The sequence below is a fragment of the Populus euphratica genome, unplaced genomic scaffold (assembly GCF_000495115.2).
Source record: "Populus euphratica unplaced genomic scaffold, PopEup_1.0 scaffold340.1, whole genome shotgun sequence".
NCBI lineage: Eukaryota > Viridiplantae > Streptophyta > Magnoliopsida > Malpighiales > Salicaceae > Populus > Populus euphratica.
In genome coordinates this window covers 230071-242774 of record NW_011500154.1, presented here as the reverse complement: position 1 = coordinate 242774, position 12704 = coordinate 230071, and the positions used below count along the sequence as shown (strand labels likewise).

Genomic DNA, 12704 nt, shown 5'->3' with positions numbered 1-12704 from the left:
TTACTAGCAAGAAAAAATTAATTATTATTTTCGAACATAGCTAATTAACTCATCTAGGGGTAAAATTGTATTACGACCCTTAAATGGGAGACAGCCAGAAGTGTCGTACCACCGAATCAGCGTTCCCAAGCACAAACTCCCAAGAGTCTCAACAAGTTAACCCCCATCATTACAATATTTACACCAATCCCTCCCTAAATTCCCAAACTATCCCTACTCGGGAATTGCACTCAACATTGCCGTAAGCTTACTCCTGCCGCCATTTCTGCTCGGCCCCCCACCGCGACCATCGTTGTCCGCAGAAAAAACCAATTTCTTGCGGCACCTACATTTTTCAGCCCCTCCAGTTTTCATCAAAGCTGAGCTAGCTTTAACAGCCAATGCAGCCATTTGTTCAGGTTGCAATGGATGCTTCAACCAGCTCAATGGCAAAGCAAAATAGAGCTGACCCGGCTGGAGTTCTTCACCATCATTTATAGCTGAAACAACATCATCAAATTCCATCTCATCAGCGTTGCAAATGAAGCAGGTAGGATTCTTGGCAAGAACATAAGAAACCTTGACTGGGGATGAGAATTCCTGTAACCTTCCATCTTGTAAAATCAACTTTGCCGTTGCTACATGTGTTGATTCACAAGAACTGCAAATGCCCATATTCTTCTTGTCTTGAGTTTGTTTTTCACTATTACTTTTCTTTCTACTTGGCTGGTGATGAGAGGCCTGTAATCTGAAGAGGAAGAGGGTGGTGCGTGCGTGAGTGAGTGTGTGCGTGTATTTTAATTAAGGAGAGATTGCTTCGATATCTGTATTTGGTTGCCACGTCAGATTTGTCATTTTACGTGATCACTGTGCAGGAGTTGCCAGCCTGTAAGTCGTGGGTGACAGGTTGTATGTATGTGGTATTTAGTAACCTCGATTCTATGTCATATTACACAGACAGGGACTGCAGATTTTTGTGTTCTGAATGTCTCTCGCTAGTTATAACTACTTCAATTTTTAACATGTTCATCATGACTCATTTAAGTTTATCAATGGTTGCCACCTGTGTTCTATCAAAATCATAATAATTAACAACCTTATAAAAGTTAATCTAACCAGCTTATAAAATATGATCACAACAAGATCAACTACTCATGAGCACACTAATAGCCTTCTTCTTTACTAGAATACTATTTTTAATTAGTGGTTGTACCATTACTCATGTCTTTTAAACCACTCTAGCATCGTCATTGACCTCTCTCTATACAAGATGTATTATGTCTAGACACTGTATGTTGATTGAACCACATCAAAAACCCTAATGAAAGTGTCACAATTTAGTTATAGTATGGAAAGGCCTCTAATGATTAACTGGTAATTGTTGGTAAATCTCTTAATCCTTTATTTTTTAGCCTTTATCTGTTCATAGGGTTTAATACAAAGTGTAATGAACTTGTAACTAATTTGACTACTCGGGTATAATTAGTATCCTTTATTGAATACATTTTTTTATTGTTAACTAATGAGTTTATAATAGAAATACTTTTCGATGTCTTTTTATTCGGCAAGACAGTGATGCTAATATCATCTACTGGCAACTTATCTTGCTTGCTGAGGACAATCTCCCTCTTTTTATAGCAATGAACACCCTTGTTTTAGTAATACTTTATTTAGTGATCATTAAGGGTTTAACCATTGTGAAAGAGGTTATTAACAACATGATCATTGTCTAACCTATAATATTTATTGTAATTTTTAGATTATGACAACTTTTGAATCAATCCAACTTGCAATCACATTCATGTTGTAGTTGGGATCGCTTGGCCACCTCCTTTTCTTTATGAATTAATGATAGGGGCATCAATAATTATCATTCGAGAGGCGGGAAAAGATTATGATTAGTTGACCATGTGAAGTCATTAGTATTGACAAACTCAATATTTATTGTAATTTTAATTAATGATATTAAAACCACTTATTATGTTATTGTGGATATTACTAACCTCTCAAACATGGAGTTATGTATTGGTTCAAATCACCTTACAACAGGGGATAATAAAAATATTTTAATATATATTATTGGTTATTCAAATATTCACACACCTACCTACTCGCATCTTAAATTTATCATATATTTTACATGTTGTTGATATAACAAACTCTTTATTTTTTATGAGTTGATTTTCTATTGGTGATAGTTTTCTTTTTAAATTTCATATTTATTTTTATCTTGTCAAGGATTGCACTTCAAAGGCTATGCAAAATTTAGTTTTCAATAAATATTTTTAAATATTAATATCTTTTTTTAATTTTAATTGTACTACTTGTGGTATTAGCAAATATAGTAGATCAATTTTATATTTTTCATAATATGCAAGCACTACTCCTCTAAATTTAATATTTTAGTGATGTTTTGGATCTTTCATCCATTTATTTATTTAAAGGGTACCATTATTTTATTATCTTTATATACTATTACATTAATTCATTTAATTTTATCTTATACATGTCAAATTAGAAGTTTATAATATTTTCATTTGGTTTTAAAAACTTGTTGAGAATCAATTCTATAAGCATATTAAAAGCTTGCAAACTGATTGAGGGTGATGAATTTAAAAAACTTAATACTTTTTTTTCCATATATAATTCTAGCATTTTTCACCATATCACTTGCTCTCAACCTCATGAGAAAAATAAAACTATTAAATGTCTTTATCAACATATTGTTGAAACTTAACTTGCACTTTTTGCTCAAGGATGAATATGTCTAATCTCCCTCTCTCTGATACACACTTGTTGAAGAAAAATTGATCCAATATTGAGTTGTTAACTATTTTATTGATTGATCATTTATAGAAGAATAATTTTGATTCTATGCTTCTTTCTTATTAATTTAGAATCTCTATTTATAAAAAAAATGTTTAAGTTCTAGAGTCAAATATCAGAGTTTTCAAATGACCAATCACTAATAAAATACCATATTTAAAAGCTCATTTAGCCTAAAATCTAGATAAAAATAGAATTATGATGATAGGATCTTGGTAGAGACATATAATATTTTAATAGCTAAATTAATGTCTCAGTTGGTAAAAGAATTATTTTATGTTCCAAAAGATAGTTTATTACAACCATACTTGACATTCAAGTATTCACTATAATGAAAGCTTTTCTAAAACTACCTATAGGTGGTAAGGGTATGTATTTATGTATGTATATATGTATATAGATATTGCACATGTGATGTCTAATATCATATATCAAATTTCCTTAAAGATTTAGTAATTAACAAAGGTGGGTTAAACTATATAATCAAGATGTTTATGGAAAAATGAAATTATTTTAAATAATAATAAGATAGAAAATAATTTTCTATTAATAGTACTATCTCCATTACTTATAAGATATATTAATCTTTGATCTTTTTTAAAAATAACTTTGTATGGTATCTAATATAAGAGCATCTCCAATGCTAAAAACCATTTAGAAGAGTCAAATTGTTGATATTATTGTTTGGATAATGGAAATATGGTTTATATGTATAAAACATTTAATTGAAAAAAATCATTTTAACAACCTATTTGTATTTAAATATTTTTAGTATTAATACTTTTGATTTTTTTTTAAAGAAAAGCTAGTGAAAAAGTTTTCTTGATGAAAGAATAAATCTTTTAATAATCTATTTTATTTTTATTTAAATATTTTTAATTTTAATTCTTTTAGTCTTTTTTTAGAAAAGGTATTGAGAAAGTTTTCCTGATGATAAAATAAATCTTTTAATAATTTATTTTAATATTTTGACTTTTTTAATAGATATATCAGAATGACTTTTCTTTGATAGAAAATCTATTTTGAACATTCATTTGACTTTTTTTATTAGAGCTGTAAAATTAAGGAATAAAAGATAAACATATAGTTTTATTTTATTTTAAATATTAAGGATCCTGGTATGGTGTTTGATTGGTTTAGCTTTGAAAATGATGCATTTGATGCTTTCTTTAATGGAAAATCTCAAAATAAAATCTATACTAATAGCAAAAATGAATTTACGAGGTTTTACCTTATTTTCCAAAAACATTAAATCTATACTAATAGCAATTAGTAGTCACTGGGCTTGGTTCCAAACTCAAATATTCTATGTCTTTAACACACACACATTCTTAAAAATGCATTTTAAGAATGTAATTTTATTGAAAGCCTGGTTTTCATTTTATCAAATCAATATAAAAAAATAAATTGCTCGAAATAAACAATAAATTATTTTATATTTTTTCATAGTCTATAACAATTAAAAGAATAAATGAATTGGGATAAATTAATTTTTTTATTTATTGAATAAAATTAATTAACCAAAGAGTGATTTATATTGAACAATTATAAAAATAAAGTTTTTTTTTATCAAGTGAGTTTTTTAAAATTATAAAAGAAATAAATATTATTATTGAAAAATCAATATAATAATTAAAATATACATAATATAGAAAAATGAAAATTGGTCATGTTTTTAAATAAATTGAATTTAATGATGAATGAGTGGAGATTGAATGATAACCAGAAATATATATATTTGTGATGAAATTATTATGTTTTGTTTTTCAATTATGTTATATTTTAAATTTGTGTTTGTGTTTGCCAAATATTTTATTTAACATATGATTGGTTTAATTATTTATTTTATTATTAAATATATTTGGAGAAATTATTTAATGATTGAGTGAAAAATAATTTAGTTATATTGTATTCTTATCAATAGATTATCATTTTTTACTAGGATTAAAATTTTTTAACATAATTTTAATTAGTAGAGAAATTATGGTTTTTTTTAGTAAAAAAATAATGCTTATTATGAGCTAAAGTGAAAATAATTTCCCTAATTATTTTAATAAAAAAGTATTTTATCATGTTTCTTTTCTTTTAAACCAAATAAAATACAAAAATATTTTATAAATCCAAATTTAATATGCTTAAAAAACCCTTAAAGACCTAAAAACACATAAGCTCATACAGTATGCTTGGGCCCAACCACCTAGGAACTTAGTGTAGTGAAAAAGTTTAACCTCATGGATTTAGCTTAGGGGAAGAACTCAACCACCTACGAGCTTAGTTTAGAGAAAAAGTTCAACCTCATAGATTTGGCTTAGGGGAAGAATCCAGGCTTCGTCCAGAGAAAAAATCCAACCCTAATGAGACTTGCTTAGGAAAAGAGTTTTAACTCTCATAAGCACAGTCTTAGGGAAGAGACCAGCCTTCATAAGCTTAGTCTAAGAAAAGAGCTAGCTTACCCTCATGGAATCAACCTTGAAAAAGAGCCTAATGCTATAAGCTTAGTTTAAAAGAAGAGCCTAATCTTCATAGGCTCGATTACATTATAAATTTATGATCTTATACGTATAAAAAATCTTTCAATATATATTTTCCTCATTAATGCTTGTATAAGGAATTTTTTTTTCATTAATACTATCAAAATAAAACTACACTCTAAACCCTTATGTTTATAAAATGACAAGACTCATAAGTTATAAATATTTTATTAGTTCTTTAAGCTTTAGGTTCATAATCTCTTATCTAGACTTTGCTTAGTTAAAACCACGAGTGATTGATCTTATAAAGAACAATTAAATAATCATAAAAAAGAAATATATAAAGATATAGTTCGTACCCATTAAAGAAAATCTTGTAAATCCTTTTTCTAAACCACTGTTTGAATAAAAACATTATCATTAAGTATATCAATATGATATTTGATACATGAGTGATTGATTTTAGTGCAAGTAGGAGATTGTTAGTGTATACACTTTATAGTTAATTGGTTAGTTACACATGACATTAACTTTGTTCATATAAATATATTTAATTTTAACAAAGATTTTATTTATCTTTAATATTCATCAAATATTTGATTAGTGAATGTAGAGTAAAGATAAAGACTCTGATACAAAAATATTTTTTAAATAAAATTATAAAGTTATTATAATTATTGAATTTCTATTGCATCAAAGTATTGTTTTTAAATATTTATGGTCAATACTCTATTAAGACTGAATATTAATTAGGGTCATTGAGACTGATATATATTATGCTTTTTTTTTTATGAAAAAAAGTCTATGTTCTTTTAAGATAAGTTATGAGGATACTTATAATTAACATATAAGTGTTTGTTAGATGATGTATATAGTGAACCGATCCATATGAGAATTTTATATAGAGAGATCACTTGTGTTTATAGAAAAATTCATGTGATAATTATTTAAGTGATTTTTAGACTTGAGATCACCAAGTTATCTTATATAGGAAATGATATACTTTGATCCTACTATATATTGTCCTAATCAAGGGTAACAAATAGATAGATATTAGGTATAACATGAACTAATTTAAGATATTTGAGTAATAAAGAGAAGATTCATCACCTTAGATGAATTTAAAAAAAATATTCTATTTGTTCTTAAATTGTATTGATTATAATTTCTTGTACAAGGTGAGATAAGATTTAAAAAGAGTTTGAAATCTTATTTAAAGAATTAATGACTATGGTGTTGGAAACAAACATGATTTGACAATGTAGATACACTTTATGTTATAATGTCTAAATCAAAATATTATTGATAAATGAATAATAATCACACTAAGAAACTAGTCATTAAAATGTTAAGTTAAACTTTTTTGACCTTTCTAATATTTGAGAGATCATGACACATCACTAGATATTATACTTGATCTTTAAATATAAATCAATCAATTATTAAATTGATAATAAATTTATTTATTTAATTATATTTTATTTAAAATTGTGATTTATATTTAGACTAACTTATTAGATAACCTATTGTGTCACATGCATAATAGCCATTAATAAGAAATTAAACTAGGGGGAAATTGATATTTTATTATTTATAAGATTTTTAGGTTTTCTTATAAATATAATGTTATGCCTTTTATTTTCTGTACAAAGATAAAAATCATGTAAGTTATAAAATACCTGAAAAACACAAAACAAATGAGTTAATACTAAAAAAACATAATAATTAGAAGATTTCTTATTAATGGTTCATATGGATTACCCTTAGAGACTAGATACTTGGTTAACTTATGATTTGCAACAACCTAAACTTAAAGTAATTATTCAAAACCAAAAATAACATTTAATATTCAGGTAATCTTTGATTAAACCCTAAACAACCCTAAATTTATCTGACAAGATCCTTGGGGTTCCTAAAAAAAAATTAAAATTTACCATTTTCGCTATATATATATGTATTTCAAAAAACCTAACATAGAACCTATTGAGGAGTGCTCTTGATGGAATGGAAGAGTGAGAAGATGTTTTTATATGGCTAGAACAATGTTGTTGAACACTTGCACTTGATGAAAATATTGGTGAAGATCTAGAGGAGCTAGAGTTCTTATAATAGGGAGATTAATTATTCTTCTATATTTTAGAGTTTTACTAACCATATAAAGAATTTCTTGTGATGGATTAGAATGAACTAGCTTTATATTCAATTTTCATAAATAACACCACTAATGAATTTGTAATAAACCTCAAATTATATATGGAAATACAATCTAAGCTTCAAAAGCAATCTACATATTACAAGATCATTAATTATCTCAATATTTGTGGTCCCTAAAGTTTATTTAGTGTTCTTTAATGGTTTTAATTTCACTTTATTCATATATTCACCCTTGAGTTTGTTGTATATTGCCCCAATTTATCAATTTCTTAGCTTCCACCTCCTCATGTTTAACATATCAGAAACAAGTGAGAAATGCAATATTTTTAGCTTCTTCTCTAAAAAGTGTTAATTTGTTTTGATTTTATAATCTTTTCAAACAAAGATAAGTTATAAGGAGAATTTTACATTCCACTAGCTAATTTAGTATTTGAAGCCTAACTAATCATTAAAAAGAGAATATTATTTATTGAAGCCTAGCTAATTATTAAAAAGAGAACATATAAATAATGTCAACGAGACATTAGTCCGAAACTTAATAGAAAATTTAAAAATAAAATTTCAAGATTGGAGAAAGTTTGATTTGTTGTTTTCTTAGAGAAAAAAAGAGGATTTTGTTTTTGTTTTGTACATGTATAGGCAAATATGTTAGAGAGGTCAACAACCACATTGATCTTGTAGCGGACAAAATGATGGGGGTGGATGGCGGCAGGTGGGTAAGAGTTGTGTGGAGAAAAAAGGTAATGAATCTTAATTGTTGATGGTGTAGATCTACTAAGTTATCTTATTATTAACGAGGATTCATTATTATGGTTCAGATCTACTTCGTTTTCTTGGTTTGCTTGATAACTAGTTGTTTATTTATTAGGTGGTTTGAATATACTTGCTTGCTTAATCTACTAGATTTTTATTTTATTTTGTGTTTTGTATTTTAGTTGGTGGGTTTGGAACTAGAGAGAGAAGAGTAAAAGAATGAGTGGTGTGGTCATGGTGACTTTCGACGTTGTAATATATATAGGATATTATCATTTTTTTATTGATTTTTAAATTATGTTTTGATCAAAATTATAAGACATAATATTCAAATATTATTTAGTTTTAAATGAATACACAAGGATGATGAGGATGATGAGAGTAATTTATTTAATTTTGTTTTTATGATCATAACTAAGAAATTTAAAAGAATATTTTTTCTTGTAATCCTAGTTGAGATTTAAATTCTAATGATTAAACAATAAAAAAGTTCCTCTTTAATCATCATTTTAACCTTCTTCTATGTAGGAAAACACTCAAGTTTTTAAAGAATTTAAACTCCACAAAGCAACTTTTTATGACAATGTCTTCCTTTTGCTGCTACCACATTTCAGAGTGTATATGTTCGTTGCAAATGCTTATTAATGTAACGGATTGTGGCAAATTCTTGAAGGCAGTGTAAGAGAGTGGTAAATGTATTAGACTGGGCCTTTTTCTTCAAATTTTAATTTGCTTCATACTTTATTATCTCAAGATTTCGTATCAGGAGAAGCCAATTCTATGCGTGCGTGTGTGTGCCTGTTCTGGTTCATTTAATCCATGATTCATATGAAAAAATCTATTATTGTCTTTTCTAGTTATTTGTTAGCTAGATTTGCTGTTTCATAAGTGGATTAATTCATCCAAATGACTCGTGCAAGCATAGTTTTCATAATTAACCCGATCCAATGCTTGAAATTTAGGTTTTGACTAGATTTTCAGGTTGTTCGGATCATTTTTTTAAAATTAAAATAATATTATTTTAATAAAAAAATTTAATAAATTGTAATCAGGTTTTTGACCTGATCTTGCTGAGTCATACTGAATTTATTTATTATTTTTTTTTTTCAACTTAGTTCAATTCCAGCTCCAAATCAGTAGGATATCAAACTAGATTAGATTTCAAAACCATGCGTAAGCATGGACAACACAATATTATTATATTGTTGTTAAAAATGAATTCTTAAAAATAAAAATTATTATTTTAATATAATTTTAAATAAAACATATTTTGAAAAACATGATATTATTTAAAAATATTTTTTATAAAATAAAAAATATTATGTTAATATAACTTTAAATAAAAAATATTTGAAAAAACAACCACTTGCACAAAAACAAAATAAAACAAATAAATAAAATAAAAACAAATGAAACGGGCTCATGTTTCAAGCATCGAATTGGCATTTTACAGTTACATGCTCTTCATAGAATTGATAGGATTATGAGGCAAACTTAGTTGGCAAAGCCAGTAGCAAACACACACCACCCGGCAAAAACATGTTACATGTGCTGTAGTGTTTACATAGGCATCTGAGAAAGTCTAATCTAAATAATTTGAACTAGATCTGTTGATCTTACACTCGTGAAGTTAACCATTGACACTACCAGGGAAGCTTCTTCACAATTATTTTCTTGCTTAAAATCTAAGATAAAGGAGACCTTCTGGGAATACCTTTTCTTCTTTTTCTACCAGTATAACAATACCGCTCGTCACATCCATTGATGGAACCAAATACCTCAATCTCATCTTCTATTTGTCTTGAACGCTTTGATCGTTTCTGCATGCAAAATTAAACTTGTATAATAAGTTGTTTGTTAATCCATGATTTGAAAGAATTGTTTTATTATATTTTATACATGTTTGCAGATATCCAACAAGAAGAAGAGGCCCAGCATTAACATAAAAGAATAGCAGTAATTAACAAACGAAGAAAATTAATGCAGAAACAAAAGCTATAATAATAATAATAATAATAATCAAAACCATGATTAATTAGAACTTACAACTTTGCATTCCACTGAGCAAAACTTGTAGTTATGAGATGAATCTTCTAATGTCGTTAGCTCCCATTGACATGATTCACACCTACGTTTTCTCTTAAGATTTGTTTCACTGTTGTTGTGATTGCTCAGAGGTCTTTGACTTTGATTTATTACTGATCCATTACTATTCTCTTTTGAAGTTCTTTGTTGAATATAAATAATAGAATTCCTATTAATGGAATATGGCTGAATCTCAGATACATCGAACAGTGTTCTTATCACAGGTATTTTGATTCCTGGACTGTACGAAGATCTGTAAACCTGAAAAATATTCCAACAAACAATGATTAAATACTTTCTCCTAATTATTATATATAATTAAGAAGCAGGGACTACAAATAAATAACTTACTTGGATGACTTGGTGCCCTTTATGCACATTGTTGCTGTTGCAGTGGTCACAGAACGGTGGTGATTTAGTGCAATCCACACAGAAGAAGTTGCAGTGTTTTGCTCTATTTGGATCGCCATGATTTTCACATTGCTCATAAAATTCTGTTTCTATCAAGTGCAGTACCCATTGAGGATAAGTTGCTTGCTCCCCCATAATGGTCTGTATGCCTACTGCCTCTTTTCTCAATTTCTTCTTTCTTTTGCGAAAGCAAATTGGAGGAATATGCTAGCTATAAACCCTAAAACGTATTCTAGGCATGTATTGCTCCATCATTCTCTATAGGAGGAGTCCTTCTGTTTTTTTATGTTCCTGTTTTAGTAAGAGACAAAGTCTAGACTTGTTATAGCTTCCAATATAGGAAGCTATGGCGGTTACCAATTCCAACAGCTAAAACATTAACTTTTTTTAAAGAAAAACAAAACCCTTTCCTTTTATTTCAAGGAATTGAGACACAGAAAAAAGTTTGACTACGGACTTCTTGAAAATTTACTAGAAAATCTCTAAATTGGAGAAGAGAGATTCTACTCGAAGTTTCAATAGTTAATATTTTTGTTATCAAGTCTATTACATCTAATTTTATCTTTATTTAAATTTATCATCATCATCATTAAAAAAAATAAAAATTTGAAAACAATGCTTGATTAAACAAAAGCAGATCTAATTACCAACCAGCACAGTAATCAGAAAGCCGAAAATATTTCCTATAATATAGTCATCACCATGAAAGTCCCTCCTGATTTATAATTTATTGATGCAAAGATTGTTTGGACCAACTGGTTGGTCCGTTAACCCTTCCATATAATCAGTACATTCATTCCCTAAGAAACTTGATAATGGAGCCAGTTATTCACAATATCAATTGTTCATGAATCACAACACTTGTTAAGCAACCCTACTATAAGTGCTGAGACAAAAAAAAAAAAAAAAAAAAAAAAAGGCTTCCCGTACATTTATGGCTTTGAAGCATATCTTACCTAACTTGAACACAAAGGAATATAAGTTATATCTATTTTGTAGGTACTTGTGTGCATGTCTCAAATTAAGAATAGAATTTTATAACTTATATTCCAGACTTAAAATTCTAGATTTTTGCTACTATTCTATATTTGTAAATTCATACTTACAGTAATATCATAATATAGAAATTTAACACTTAAAGAATATAAAACTTATATTCATATGATGATATTTGTTTTGATTATAACAATATAAGATAATGCCATGATAAAATAACATGAAATGATTTTTGTTTTCATGTGTTTTTTTTATAATAGAAATTATAAGCCTACTAGATTACAAGCCTACTCGCTATATCTGTTAATTATCATCTATAAGTTACTTGTTTATTGGTTATTTACATGTAAGTTACTATTATTTATTGCTAAACAGGTTTTGAAGTTCCCGCAGATTTGGTCAAATTGTACTGTAGTTGTTGTTGATTTGTTTAGTTGTTTAATTTTTTTTATTATATGCTTCTTTTTTTTTTTTTTTGGCCTTTTTTAAATAGAGAAAATTATAGAAAATCATTTGGTATACAATCATCTTCTTCATTCTTCTTGATTTTAAGGATGCATGATTTCAATTACTCTCTTTCATTCATCTACGTACCATGCTCATTTTCTTTAATAACTTTAAATTATTTTTAATTTGTATTCTAATATTTTTTTCACTTGATTCAAATTTTATTCTCCCTTGTTTGATATTAATTTAGCTTATAACCAAATCTAGTCCTTCTTAATTTGATTCAAATTTATCATATTCTTATCAAATATAATCCTTTCTTAGGTTTGTTTTCCTGATCTTTGGCCTACTCTATCCCTTTACCGATTTTATTGTATAATATTTATTCCTCCTTTAAATATTTTATTAGTGACCTTTTTAAAAAAAATGAGAATTAATGGGTCATATGACCATGCTTTCAAAAAATAAGAAATATTGGGTTACTATTTGCATCTATTTATTAATTTAAATTTCAAACTCTCTTATCTATTAAAGATTCATTTTTCTCTCTTTTTTATTTGTATTTTCTTTTTTTCTTTCCCT

At 27.3% G+C, this 12704-nt stretch overlaps 1 protein-coding gene across 1 annotated transcript; it reads right to left on the bottom strand.

Annotated features, from left to right (window-relative positions):
• LOC105111057 (uncharacterized) lies at positions 1 to 877 on the bottom strand. Its single transcript, XM_011006299.1, has one exon. It carries the CDS (start codon positions 652 to 654, stop codon positions 214 to 216), a length of 441 nt encoding a protein of 146 aa, XP_011004601.1. The 5' UTR covers positions 655 to 877; the 3' UTR covers positions 1 to 213.
• Positions 878 to 12704: the final 11827 nt, after the last annotated feature.

Excerpts from the sequence above, each read along its gene's own strand:
- LOC105111057 (XM_011006299.1), bottom strand. The coding sequence starts at position 654 with ATGGGCATTTGCAGTTCTTGTGAATCAACACATGTAGCAACGGCAAAG.